Raw genomic sequence first — 15008 nt, 5'->3', positions numbered from 1 at the left:
GTACCAAAGCAGACAGCTGTGGCCTGCCATATTTGGCCCATGGGCCACCGTGTGCCACCCTGGGCCAGGGCCCAGTTTTCCTTCAGCCGTGCCAATCCCTTTCCCCTCCATTTACACAAACCTACAAATACATGCTTTTATTTTAGCAAAGCATTCCTTTTGCTTCTTTACGTCTCTGATGTCTAGTCTCTATTTATTTCCCATCGGTTCCAAAAGCCCAGCAGAATAAGGAGGTCAGGAAAGACATAGAACACAGCCTGGAGAAAGGACACAAGCTCCAGCCATGTTGCTTTCCAGCTCTGTGATCTTCTGCATGTTATATTACCATTCCAAGTGTCCATTTCCCCACCCATAAAATTTTAAAAAGAAATTAAAATCATGGTATCCAATCCTCTGAGAGTACTTCTGAAGGGGTAACTTTATATTGAGGAAGGTAGGTAGAGCAGAAAAAAAGGACATGTGGAGAAATTTGCCAAACTTCAGGCCAGTCCTTGCCAGATATTTCATTGATAAATTGCTGGATCATGGTAGTGTATGGGTCCCTGGGTAGAGAAAGGATGTTAGGGGAATTCAGTTAAAATCCTAGGAAAATAAGCATCCAGCAGTCTCACTGAAATGCCACTTTTCAAAATTCTACAAGTGGGTCAGACACTCAACAAACACACATTGAGAATCTTTGTGTTAGAACACGGAAGAGACTATGAGGAGCCCCAAAATGAGTAACTTCGTCCCTCATTTCAAAGAATCTACAATTTATTAAACATAAAAATCCATCACACAAAGCAGGTGTGATCTATATAAGCCAACGGCAGTAAAAAGTTAGAAAGTGAGCCAAACAAAAGATAGTAAGGGGTGGGGTGCCTGAGTGGCTCAGTCAGTTGAGTGCAAGACTCTTGGTTTCAGCTCAGGTGGGGATCTCAGGGTCCTGAGAGTGAGCCTCTCTGTCCTTGGGCTCAAGGCTCAGCAGGGGGTCTGCTGAGACTCTTTCTCTCTCCTCTCCCTTCTCCTCTCCCCCCTTCAAATAAATAAACGAATCTTAAAAAAAAATAGTAAGGAGAACAATTTCCTGAGACCTGGATTTAACAATGAATACAATTCAAACAGATGCAGAAATTTGAGAGTATTGTGCATGTATGTATCTAGAATTGTGGGGTATGTGGGTTATCAATTCCTCTAGACTGCTGTCCAAAATGATTTACTTCTATCAACAGTTAACAGGTTCCCATACTTACAACATTTGTTATGATCAGAGTTTATTTTAATGCTTTAGTCAACATGATGGGTAGAAAAGCATATCTCAATTTAATTTTTACTTTCTATCCTTACATACTCCATAGATATTTCATAGGTCCCTTCTTATGTTATGAAATAAAAGGCAGAGTCTGCTTAAGCATGATGAATCGTTCTGTGCGGCTGGAGTCCAGGACACAGAAAATACACAGAGGTTTCTCCAGGACCTTGGCCTTTCCCTCTCCACCCCAAAAATTGTCAGTTTGCCTCAGCAGATGGGACAAACCTTTCTTTCCTTCCTGAATGTGCCAGAGTAAATTAAAGAGTTCATAAATGAACATGGTTGAAAAATACTGGTCTTGACAGAAACATCTGAAACCATTTCCTCCATTTTGCCCAAAACTTGGTTTCTGCCCAATTTAGAACATGGAATACTCAAGGTACCTTAGAAAACACACAAAAATTTTGATCCAAGCCTGGAGACCCAGTTGTAAGTATGGGGCAGATATACATCCACACTTCTCTCCTTCTCATCCAGAAGGCAGAAAAGTAAAGGAAAGATATATCAGGGTTTTAACCTGCTGCGTGGACACTCATTAGGAGGATTTTGCCTCAAAAGCTCCCACAGGGTAAAATTTTAAGGGAAATTTCCTATAAATAATTCTGGGAGAAAAATAATTGTTTTAACCAAAATCTTATTTAGATTATTTCCATGCTAAAAACAAAGTGGCAACCAAATAGGAATGAACACATAACACAGCAAAACCCTCGGTAGGTGTTATGAAAAGTAGTATTCTCAACTCCAGTCAATACACAGCATCAAAGAAAGCTAGGAAAAAACATATTCCAAAACTTGATTAATGTGATTCAAACAGCACATTCCCTACTACAGTGGAAAATTAGAAAATCACTGTAAACATTTGCTTTCAAAAAGGAGTTGCTAGTATTATTCCAGTAACACTACAATACCACATTGCCTCAGATACACATTTTTCTAATCCAGGGATTTCAACCTGGGCAATTCTGCCCTTCAGGAGACATTTGGACATTTTCCATTTTGAGGCATTTTCCATTCTCACATCTGGAGGAGTGCTACTGGGCTGGGGCCAAGGATGTTGCTAAACATGGCACAGTGCACCAGACAGCCCCCCTCCAATAAATAATTTTCTGGCTCAAAATGTCAATTGGGCCAAGAAAGCGTGGTTTAATGTATTTCTTCATGGCTAAGTGGGACATGGTGACAAATACAGGTGGACAGAAATGTTAAGTACTTTTCTTTTTTTTTTTTTTTTTTTTTTTTTTTTTTTTTTTTTTAAAGATTTTATTTATTTATTTTACAGAGAGAGATCACAAGTAGGCAGAGAGGCAGGCAGAGAGAGAGAGAGGAGGAAGCAGGCTCCTGCTGAGCAGAGAGCCCGATGCGGGACTCGATCCCAGGACCCTGAGATCATGACCTGAGCCGAAGGCAGCGGCTTAACCCACTGAGCCACCCAGGCGCCCAAAATGTTAAGTACTTTTCTTAAAGACCACCTGTTAAGCAAAACAAGTTAGAGTTCTAAAGCTCAATTGATAGGGGCGCCTGGGTGGCTCAGTGGGTTAAAGTCTCTGCTTTTGCTCAGGTCATGATCCCAGGGTCCTGAAATCGAGCTCCGCATCGAGCCCCACATTGAGCCCTGCATCCAGCTCCGCATCGGCTCAGCAGGGAGCCTGCTTCCCTTCCTCTCTCTGCCTGCCTCTCTGCCTGCTTATATCTCTGTCTGCCAAATAAATAAATAAAATCTTAAAAAAAAAATTCACTTGATAGATAGATAAATAAAATCTCTAATTTAGCAATTTTCAGTTGCAATATTTCAGGGAGAAAATGGAACATGGTCCACGACTGGCCGTGTTACTGAGCAGTGTATCATCTGTATTTATCAGCTCATCACATTTACCTACACAAAAGTTCATAATCCAACTGGCTAGTGTTGCCTCCATGTACTACAAATTAGTATCTTCTTGCGTTTAGGCGCTAACTGAAATCCCCAAGATGAGACATCGGATTTCAGCAGTGGGTTTTATGTGGTCAGCTTCTGAGGAAAACATTCATATCTAAAATTCCCTTTCCGTTATGTTACAATCCATTAAAACTTTAGTATTCAGATCCGTGAAACTTAAAAGCCAGAGTGGGAAAGCAAGATGATTTTGACTGTAAACCTAAAAGAAGCTACAAAGCGATGCCTTCTCTTAAATGAAAAGGGGAGGTGGTAATGCACTGAAATAAAATATACAAAGGCTAAAGAGATTCCTCTAAAAGTAGCAAAGTCCTTCGAGGTTATTTTATTTCCCAGTAAGGTTTCCTTGGATGCTTCAACAAAGAAAGTCATTTTTCTGGCGATTTTTTTTTTTAATGTCTCCATTTCCAAGTTTGCTGAAGGCATTTACTTGTCTATTTTCTAGATGTTATACTCAATGAAAATTTAAAGTTATGGAAAAACTCGGTTCAAATTTAAAAGAACCACACAGGATTCAGAAATCCATTGTGAAACCAACACATATATCTAGGAGAAAGAAAAGCATCATCTACAGGGTGAAGTTTCACATGCTAACAAAGCAAGTACTGTTTGGCAGGAATGTAGAAAGATGGGCAGTTTAGCCCACTGAAGCCTTCTGAAACACTTGAAGATGAAGACAAAACTACTGCTTAGAGGAACTAGCTGGGTTCTGCACCAAATGTCATCTTCCGACTGTAAATCCAAAATAGAAATTTGTCCTTGTGCTTAAAGTTCAAGCAGAAAAACGCCCTATTTACTTACCAAAAAGAGAGAGAGAGAGAGAGAGAAAGAACACAATGATCCTAACTAAAAAAAAAAAAAAAAAAGAAAAAAAAGGAAAAGGAAAAAAGAAAAAAAACAGTACAGCACAAGGACATTTAAGTACGAGATCTAATTTCAGAGGGCTGAGCATAGAGTCAGAGCACAAAAGCGGAAAACTCCAAGGATATCTCCTGTGCAGCAAATGGCACCGAAGTATGTTTAGGCAAACAAGTGGTGAAACTTTAACCTTGGTAAATGTAAAAAGTTTTGTTTTACAGGAACTTGACTGGATTCGTCCCTGCAGTTCCAGCTTCTGAAAACAAGAAACGGCACCAGGCTTAGGAAAAGGGCGGCTGAGGGGAGATGTGTGTCCACAGCTTCCCCTCCAAGTCCCCGAGGAGGAAAGCTGCAGCCCCGAGGTTACTGGCTAGCCAGGCCCCCTCACTGAAAACAACCAAGGTTTTGAGCGTTGTTTTTGGCAAAAGGTAGGTGTTACCGGCTGCTTCCTGGGGCGCTGGAAGGAATGTGTCACCATCAATCAGAAAGTACACTGAGCCCCGTGTTTAGGTCACAGAGGGACTACTGCCTCTTCCAACACGCATAAATCATGCCAATTCCAGGAAAGGAGGAGAAAGGAGAGCTGCCCGAAAGGTGTCGGCGCCCAGTGACCTGCAAGACGAAAAGGAAACCGCAGCTTGTGCTGAAGAAAAACTTCGTGCGCTCGCAGGTTACGGCGAACTCCCAGAACCGACGAGCGCCGGGGCTCCCACACTTCCCCGGGGACCAGCGCCGCCCGAGCGCAGTTCTGGGGAGGACTCAGCGGTGCTGAGGAGGCAGGACAGTCCCTCACCTCGGTGGTCCGGGCGAAGAACAGGCGCCCACCTACACATCTCTGCGGTCCTGGGGAGGCACGGGCGCCCCGCCGGCTCACCTGGCAAGCCCCGCGCGAAGGGCCAGTGGATGAATGAACTGCCCGCGCGGCCGAACCCCCTGGGACACGGGCAACCCGCGGGAGGGCTCACCTGTGCGGATGCTGGGAGGCTTCTCCGAGTCTGCGCCCAGGCAGGGACTCCAGAGCTGGAACAGCAGCTCCAGCAGCAGCAGCTGCAACTTCACCCCGCAGCACCCCATCTTCGGCCTGGAGAGTCCGCGCCGGCTCCGGCGCCCCGACCGCCCAGCGGCGGCTCACTTCTCGCGAGAGCGCGGGGACCCCGGTCCGCCCGGGGCGACGACTGCGGGCGGGACCCCGGTGCCAAGTGCGCGCGGCGGAGGCGCGGCGGGTGGCTGGAGCGGCGGGCGGGCAGCCGGAATGAGGCCGTCGCGGAGGCGCGCAGGAGTGGGCGCCCCCCGGCCGCTGCGGGCAAGTTATAGGCTCCCCGAGGGGGAGGCGACAGGGCGGGCCGCACCCCGGCTATTGGCCGCCGGCTGACCCGCCGCGCCGGTGCGGTCGCCTCCGCTCGCCTTCCCCGGCCCCACGTCTGGGATTGTTTGCTCAACTCCGACCTCTTTAAGGAGCTGTCTGCGGCTACGTGTAGAGGCTCACGCAGGGCTTCTGGCTGAAACAGGGGAGCGTGTGCTTAAGTTTGGGAGTGGGCCTGGGAGAGTGGGGAGGAGCCGCGGGGAGGCTGGCGGGCGGTGCTCCCCTCCCCTGCTCTGCTGCCTCAGCACCAGAAGCTTCCCAGTATCCTCAAGGGGTGTGAATTTGTTCTTCTCTGCTTTTGGAGACTACTTTCTAACCAGCAGGGACTGCAAATTCTCAGCAATCTTAGCTGATGAGACCTCTTAAATCAAGAAAATGAACCCCCCCCCCCTTTCTCAACCCTTACTCAGGGGATGAGTTTCTTCACTCTGTAGTAGGAAGGCCCTGTTTTTATTTTATCCTGTAAACCGATTTTTTTTTTTTTTTTTTATTGTGCAGTGAACATTTCTTCCTCCTCCGCCTGTGCCAGAAGAGCCATAGACTCTCTCCAGTAATGGCTTGTAAATCCTGCGGAATTGGAGTCCAGCATGTGTAACCTGGGACTGTGCCTTACAAGATCTTCCTTCAGCCCACATGGAAAATCACTCCCAGAGCTGTCTGAGCGATCTCTCAGGTCCCTGGCACCTCCTTCCCTGCTTCCAGTTTAGACTCATGCCTAAGTAAATTCCCTTTTTCTATATTACATCTCATCACATTTTAATGAGCCCAGTATTTAATCTATTGGGGTGACCAGGGGCAAAAACTTCAATTGTGACAATTTTGTTTCATATATTTCATAACATGGGCTATCTTATGGAAGAAAAAGAATCAGACTGGTAATACGGTAGTATTCCGTAATCTTCTACCTATATTTTCCTAAAATGAAAAAAAATATATATTAATTTGAGTCAATATCTTTTCCAACTCGGAGTCTTTAAAGTTAAAAACAGAAAATTATTGAAAGAAAATCTCATTATGACCACATTTTATTTAAAATTAGCATGATTTCAAGATAAGATGAGTAATAAATGTTCACATTTAAAACAGGTGGAAAAAACCTGCAAAGAAATGTTGCCTGGGTGTGACATTTTAGAAAATAATTTTCTGTGCCCAGAACTAAGCCAGTTACCGCTTTGAAGGTTCGGTCTCAGGATTTTAAGAGGAAAATTGGAAAAAATTCAGAGAAGACTAACAAATAATTAAAGAAATGGAAAGTATGACCTGTGAGAAGAATGAAATAGGTTTATTTAGTCCAAAGAAGAAAAAACTAAGGGATGGATTCCTTAATAACATCCTTCAGTGTGTGGCCAATGCCACTCTGTAAATTTGGGCAGAAAATAAACAACTTCAGTCTTCTGAATCTGAGGATTCTGAAAGGAATGACTGGTCTTTGGGCCAAATCTAGGTCTCCAGAATTCCAGAACCTGCCAGCAGTACCTGAACTCTGCCAGACTCCTTGAACTGGACTTCGAGCTTCCCTGGTTGTCCAGTATCTTCAAAAATTCACCCGGTCAGAGACTACCTTCCTGCCCTGTCACTCCCCCTTTTGTCTCTATAGACACGTAAAGCCTCTCTACATCACAAGTATGTATTTCAATTGCAAAGTCCACCAATGGGTTACTCTGAAATTTCTCTGTTGAGAGTCACAATGTCAGGACTGTAAGACTTGAATAAAGCAAGCGTTTCTTTGGGATTTTCACGTAGCCAGGCACACTTATCGCTGTTTAAAAGAGCCCCTATTCGGAAACCAAACCCTTCCTGCCTTCTTATATTTCCAGCTGTCCGCTGAACGTTTATGCTTGGACATTCCACTGGCACAAACTCCAAATGTCTTTAACTCATCAAATCCAGATCCCACTCACAGCTTCCTCATCTCTGTTAATGAAACTTCTGCTCTCTAACTCACACAGCCTCGGACATTTTCTGTTCTCCTCTCACCCCCACAACTCTCAGAACTCGATTCCAAATCCTGTCATTTCTTCCCTTGACATTTTCTCTCCATTTATTTCTTTCCATTCTCACTGCCACCTCACTAATGCAGTCCTGAATATATCCTAACTGTGCTGCCTGAATGTTTCCTAACTAGACCTCTCCTGTCCCCAGTACAATACCACTATATGCCACAGCTAGATTCATCATACTCAGATATGGTTTTGATTACACTACCCCCAAACTCAAATTTCATAAGGAATTTGGAAACAGTTCAAATCCCTTCATGTAGAATTCAAATTCCTTTACTAACAAACCTGGTCACCTCTCCCTACACCTATACACAACCAATATGGCTTGCTTTATTATCTCCCAAAGCAGGCCAAAGACTTTTGTCATTTTTACTCTCTAGAGTTTGGGTAAAACTCATTGTCTTCATTTGAGTTTTTCCAGAGGCCAACCCTGACCCCAAATTCAAGGATCAACAGTTTGTTGGGAGTTTCAAAGAAAAGGGGTAGTTGAGGGTGAAGTGACAAAGGAAAGAGAATTTAGTTGATAATAGGTACATTAGTAAATCGACAGCAGTAATTAGAGTTCAATCCTACAAAATTGCTGTACTTACCCCTCAGAAATATTCTGGCCATGAGGCAAGAGAACAAGGGTATATATACCCCAACACTCACTAGTCATTAAGAGCTGAGGGGTACTTATTAATTCTCAGGCATTCCAGCCTGTTTATGCTCATAGGCGTGGCAAGCTCCCAGTAATGAGGCACCTCTTGGCCACAAGTCAGGTTGACATATTTGGAAATGGTAGAAAGCTTTGAGGAGAAATGAGAGGAGTACTAACAGCATCTGTCCAGATACCATGCCTCTGTTCATGTTGTCCCTCCATCTAAAAAGCTCCTTTCCAAATCTCTACTTTCATTGGGCTAGCTTTTGTCAGGCTCAGGTGCTGCCTCCTACAGGAAGCCCAGTTTTAGGGTCTCATCCTACCTCAGGCTGAGTTAGGTATCCCTATTCCAGGCTTTCTAACACCTTAACCCAAACTCTCTCATTAGTGAGGTTTTTTAAATTAGTTTTTTATCAGTTTGTTTTTTGAGGGCAGAATCCAATTGTTTTTTAATCATTGCATACCAAGTAACTGGCACATAGTAACATGTATTCATTCATTCATTCTTTCACTCAGAAAACATTGACTTTGTACCTGCGTACTCTGTCTAGGCACTGTTCTAGATGCTGGTAAAACAGATATATCAGTGAAAAAACAAACATCCCTATGCATTTGCTCTTACATTAAGAAAGAGAAAATAAACATATCATGGGAATAAGTGGTAGAGAGAAAATAAATCAGGAACAGTAACTAGGAAGGACCAAGGGGGAGAGAGTATGGGGAAACTTGGAATAGGAAGTCCTAGGAAGGCCTCACTGAAAATATGATGCTTGAGAAAAGACCTAAAAGTAGTGAGGGAAAGAGAGACATTCTGCTATATGGGAAAACTATGCCTGGGAAGAAGAGACAGGGAGTTTAATGATTCTGAGGCTAGAACATATCTGACTGGAATGGTAAAAGAAGGCAAGATAGCAATGAGCAGGAGTTCAGTGACAGTGGCTAAGACCAGTGGGAGATGTAGGTCCTGAGAGGTGACAAGGAGGACAAAGGTAAGCAGACATGCAGACAGTGTGAAGTCACTTATAGAATCTGGTAACATCTTTGGCCTTAAAGACATTATCCTGAAGTGAGATAAGCCACTGACATCTAAAATAGTCAAACTCATAGAAACTGAAAATAGAATGGTGACTGCCAGGGGCTGGGGGAGGGGAAAAAACGGAGTTGCTAATCAGTGGGTATAAAATTTCAGTTCTGCAAGATGAATATGTTCTAGAGATCTACTGAACAACAGTACATCCATAGATAACAGTAATCTCTTGTACATTTAACAATCTGTTAAGAAGGTCAATCTCATGGTAAGTGTTCTTACCACAAATGAAAAAAAAGAGAGAGAGAGAGAATGCCATTCGGATGGTTGTACCCATAATCTGGTGTGGGGTTTGAAAAGGCTCATAGAATCCAGATGCATGGTTAGACTAAGGAACAGGAGAAAAATGAAATACAAAGCTTGGAGACCGGTTTGGAAGCTAATACAGTGGTCCGGGAGAAGACGGTGCTTTCAGCCTGTTGGATAGCAGTAAAAGCAGGTCAACTTCTAAATAGATTTTGATTACCAAGCCAACAAAATTTGATGATTTGAATGTAGGTGTAAGAGAAAAAAAGGAGACGAGGATATTTATTCAATGAATATTTGTTGAATGAGTAAGAAGCCAAACCTTGAGAACACATGAAATAGCCCTGGGGGTGGAGATGGAAGGAGAGGTTAAATGCAATAGATGAGAAGGAAAAACAGCCAGACAGCCAAGAGCTGAAACTTGGAGAAGACTAATGCTTTTAGGGGAAGGGGAGGAGTCGACAAAGGACACTGATAAAGTCAGAGAAACAGCAAACATTCTGCAAAAGAGAGACTTGGAAACAGAAGAAACCCTAGGAAAAGACGGGTGCTCGTAGCACCATGAGGCTGAGCTTAAGCTCAAATGCTTAGATGGGAGCAGAAACCACAGTGAATGTGATATAAACTGCAGATGAGGGCGTGGAGGTCACAGTGCCACTGACAGTCAGGCTGTTCCTCTAGTCTAAATCAGCATCCCTGCACATGTCAAAGGCAAGCCTTTCTAAATCTAGGGTGAGCAAGTTGTCACCAAGCTGAAGGTATCTTCTACGAATGAGAGGTTCATAGAACATGCTGTGGGCCCCAGCCATCTTCTTTTTAAATTCTTCAAGCTGCAATTTGAGAGGAAGGATTTCCAAGATGATTTTTCAACAGTTGGCTATTCAGACAAGACCAGTATGAGTAAATAAACATAGGCTTAACATATGGTAAGCAAAAGGACTTTAATCGCCCAACAAAAACATTAACTTATCATAGGGGAAATATGCATGTGCTGTATTCCAAAGTTTTCTTCTTCTCTAGCTTCTTTTTTTCTTCAGAAAAAGAGAGAAGCCTTTAATACATTCAAGTTACCATTCAGCACTTCCAGCCACTTTTTTAAACCTTCATTATATGAGTTAGTCATCTGAGCACAGCTGTACAGACTCTCCCTCTAGGTAGATATGAATTGTGAAATACTCGTACCTAGCAAAATGATTTCAGACATAAAGCTGAACACAGCCAGATTCAAAGTAAGAAGAGGAGGCCAGGAAAGAGAGCCAGAGAGCACACAAGTACTCCAAAGATGATCCTAACAGATGTTTTGTGACCATTTACACAGATTGGGACAGAGCTGTCTAGGCCATGAGTCACTCTACAAGGTCAGCAGAAGTAATGTGTGGCTTCTGCATTCAGTCTTCCAAACAGTTTTACCAAAGTTTCATACCAAAGCTGTGACATATTTGCTGACATAGGTGACACCAGAATGACATTAAGTCTGATTAACCACAATATAGTGTCAAAAATTTCTTATTCAAATAGTAAGTTCTAATGATTTCTTAAGGTACCTTTTCTGCTCCTCGTTCTCCTGGACCTGCTTCTTCTCAGGACCGTTTAACTCCTTTCTGTGGAAACATGTCTACCTAGAGGCACATTTACTCTGTGCTAACAGAGTGTAAGCATCAGTGCCCTCACTTGCAAGAGCCTCTGGGCATATCGTGAGTGTCTGGGAATTGTATACTATCCTGTATTGGGTACAAAGCAAGGTTGTAATGAGGAACAGTTACTAAAAAAAACACTTCACAGAAACTGCCAAGGGAGATCCTAGAAAAAAATGGAGACCTGAACCCCAAGGATTCTATCAATTGTTAGGTTTACTTTTCTTATCCCCAATAAATACTCACTCTTTACCTTATTCTATATTTGTAACTCTATGGTCTTTTTCTTCTTAAAAAGGGCTAAAATTATATCAACTTTAATCCTTTGATTTATTCCTTGTCCTACCTCTAAATCTAGACCCAATTTTTCTATAAGTATTGAGAATATAAGGAATCCATAATCAGTAATTCCTGATCAGCTTGGAGTTGGACCTTCCTGAGTCAATCCTGATCTTATACCATGCCCAATTTCCAAAAATGGTATTGTTACCTTATTCTTATGTGACTGAGCTCTCCTTTGCATGCCTTAGCTCAAGTATTTAGCTATATCTTGGGTTGCTGTCTGATAGCCTAATTGATCTCAGACTGAGAGCTTTCTTAGTCTCAAAAATCTCCAAAGAATGGAGTTCTTTAGCTTGGCCAACCTCTGAACCCCCTCAAGGCCTCCTGCTGCCACCATCTTACTACCTGCTATTGGGTGCTTCCTTATGTGCTCTGCCCCATGGTTGGCTGGTCTGATTCTGAGCATTCCTGTTCTGGCAGAGCTGATCAAGCCAGAATTGAAGTTATCACACATTGATTATAAGGGTTTGATTCAGCCAGAATACTATGAGTAAAATAATTGTATTATAATTTCACTTGGTGAGATCTCCAATGATGTTAACTGGAAATGAAGCACAGCCTTGCTAAGAAAAACATGGATCTATTATGCAATAAAACAGATATAAGTAGCTCCAATATTAGAGGTTATAAAAAAAGAGAGGGAGAGAGAGAATAAAAACAGAATGTTATAAAACATTGGCTCCAGAGAAATACTTATTATTTGAAAATATGCCATGAAGTTTCTAGTACTATTTTTAATTCATCATTCCTAAAATTGGAAACTGAATTTTGTGACATACATTAAAGGAAACATTTCTGCAATAGAACTGAAAGGTAGAAGGGTTTCCTTTAAAGGGTGTGCCAATAGAGAAAAGCATGGCGTTGGTCAGCATGCCACGCCATGCACATTCTGAAGGCATCCCCAGAAATTATAAGTGTTGTCTTCTTTAGAGCATTTTCCATTACAGGTTTCCAAAAGAGATGGTTTGCATCAGATGTAATTTTCTGTATTATAGACACAGATCACAATTCACAGAGTACCTTCACACGTTTGAAGATAGTTGTAATGATCATGCCACCCACTTGCTGACTCCTTGTGAGCCTCTTTGTATCGTATGTGAATGTTCAGTGAACTCCCGGCAGGCATCATATTTTGCAAAGTTCTCTGACATTATCTCTGACACCACTCTGGTATCTGAAGGTAGCCATTTGGCGACTGCCCTCTAATTTATCTTTACCTTCAATCACAGTGTTTTTCTTAATTACTGCTCTCCTGTTACTTTGTTCATGTGTGGCCCTGGTTTTTTTTCCCAGCTATTAATATGATTCTTAAGAACTACAATTTTAACCCAAAGTGGAAACACTATTTACTTGCAAAGGATTATCGGCTTTAAAACAAATGTTTCAGGAATAGATTATAAAAGGCGAATAATCATGTAAAGAAAAAGTTTTTAAACAAAGATATTTTTTCTTAAAAATTTAAAAATCTCAAAAAAAATTTAAAAATCTCTTAAAATGAAAAATATTATCAAATCAGTTACATAAATGCCAACTTTTGAGTTTTTCAGTTTTTCAAATAATTATTATTTACTGCCTACATCAAAACAAATGTTGCAACTAGTATCCACACAGCAAAATTGGCCCAGATCAATCACAAAAGTGGGAAATCCTTTTCTCTCTTTATTCCACCTATGTTTTCCTTAAAGTAGGTGCATAGCTGTTCATTATTCAGTCAACAAATAATTACTGGGCAGGTACCCTATTCCAGATACCACTTTGTTCTCAGGATTTCCAAATGAATTAGATACTTCTCTCATTTTGTATATATTCATGCATGTCTAAATCACTGTGCTAAGTAGTAAATTAAATCATGTTATACATTTCTTTAGCCTGTAGTATATCTAAATAAAATTTTATTAAAGAAAGAAATGTTCTGGATTTTGGATAACAGAATATTGGGGATAGACCTTGATGTCTCAGATAACATAATAACTTGAATTATCCTCTCAATGTAATTTTTTTGTCATTTCTCATTTATAAGGATAAGAGTAGCATCTGTTGTTTACTGATTTTGGCACCTAACTAAATAATAGAATATTATGTTCTTTCAAGTCTTTTTGTTGTTATTCATGTCAATTCTCAGTAAAATGCACATCTAGGAAATAATTAATTTTTGAAAGTATAGTGTATACCTAGGAAATAATTAATTTTGTTACTTCAGTTACATTAAAAAATTACCCAAAATGCCAATTTTTGCAAAAATGAAGCATTAGTAGGTTAGCTATTAAATTTTTAATGTAGTCTTTACTCATGACCAATACTGCCTATCAGCTAACTTTCATATGCCCTAATTTTTTCCTCTGCCACAAAAACAGTTTTGTGAGTGTAGAGTATAAGTATACTTTGGAAGTATACACTGAAAGTATTTTATCAGTGACAGTTTTGCATTCTGTTTACCTCAAATCTTTGACTCAGGTCAACCTGGGTCCCCATCCTAATTCTATCCCTTTATAACTGTGGAATCTTGACCTGGTTTCTTGACCTCTTGAGTTGGTTGAAATTAAAGAAAATCTATTGCACAATCAACAGTGTCCAGAAGCAGGGAGGTCCCCAGGCATGGTGTGTTAGGTCTCTGGTACTGATTCTTTCTGATGCTCTTGACCTGCCCTACCCTTGCTCTTGGACTGGGAGGAACATGTGTGCAGGAGTTCTAGGTATTACATTGACATGAAGATATCCTGAAAAAGAAAAGGAACTGCCATTTTTCATGTCTTTGCTCAGCAACTGTTCCCAAAAAACATGTCAAATGTCTTCCCCTGGTGTCATTAGCCAGAATTATGTCCCATGGTCACTACTAAACTAATCATGGTGGGGGAAGGGGATTGCCACTCACATTTAGCAGGTCAGTGTCTTTCCCTAGAGATGTGGATAGGGTAACCTTTCTCTGAGTCACATGGGGTGGGGGGAGGATTTTTTTTGGAAACTTAAACAAGATTAAAGTTTCATTAAGAAGAATGAATAAATGGTTGACTGGCAACATAGCCCATTATCTGTTCATTGGCTGGCTACCAGGTAATTGGAGGATTAAGTATTTTTATCTCTCTCTCACATACCTGCTCCCTCTCCCAAAATATGTCATGATTTTAGTTAGATTACTATCTAAATTTGCATAATTATGGTTGTGTAAATAATATTCACTATTAAGGTACATAATTTTCTGTGGTTTCATTTCCTTTCTTTTAATTTTGTTTTTCTCCTTGGATTAATAATTACATTTTTAAATATTTAATTGTCATGGGGCACCTGGGTTGCTCAGTTGGTTAAGTATTAGACTCTTGATTTCAGCTCAGGTCATGATCTCAGGATCATGAGATCCAGTCCTACAGCGGGCTCTGTAGTCTGCTCTGTAGTCTGCTTGAGGGTTCCTCCCTCTCCCTCTGCCTCCTCCCCTACTCCTTATATTCATCTAATATGGGTCCCTGAATCCATGCCCTTTGTTCCATATTCCGCAGACAATGAATCTCTACCTACTGGGGGAAGGAAGCAGGAAATCAAAGAAAGAGTAGTGTTCTGACCATGCAGGTGGGTCAGGAGATGTGAGGCCTACAGACTTTGTACACAGACCTTTAACCAAG

General features: G+C 41.6%; 1 protein-coding gene across 2 annotated transcripts in view; it reads right to left on the bottom strand.

Annotated features, from left to right (window-relative positions):
* The window catches only part of PLOD2 (procollagen-lysine,2-oxoglutarate 5-dioxygenase 2), a 101286-nt gene extending 95854 nt beyond the window's left edge, over positions 1-5432 (bottom strand). Inside the window, exon 1 of one of the 2 annotated variants that reach the window (XM_059391785.1) lies at positions 5048-5432. In XM_059391785.1, the coding sequence (XP_059247768.1) occupies positions 5048-5156 (109 nt within the window). In that variant the 5' untranslated portion in view covers positions 5157-5432. The remainder of the gene's footprint in view (positions 1-5047) is intronic. The other variant, XM_059391784.1, reaches the window with a different exon arrangement.
* Between the last annotated feature and the right edge of the window lie 9576 nt (positions 5433-15008).

The sequence above is a fragment of the Mustela nigripes genome, chromosome 2 (assembly GCF_022355385.1).
Source record: "Mustela nigripes isolate SB6536 chromosome 2, MUSNIG.SB6536, whole genome shotgun sequence".
Lineage (NCBI taxonomy): Eukaryota > Metazoa > Chordata > Mammalia > Carnivora > Mustelidae > Mustela > Mustela nigripes.
Note: the sequence above shows the minus strand (reverse complement) of the source record. Positions and strands in the feature narration are given on the sequence as shown.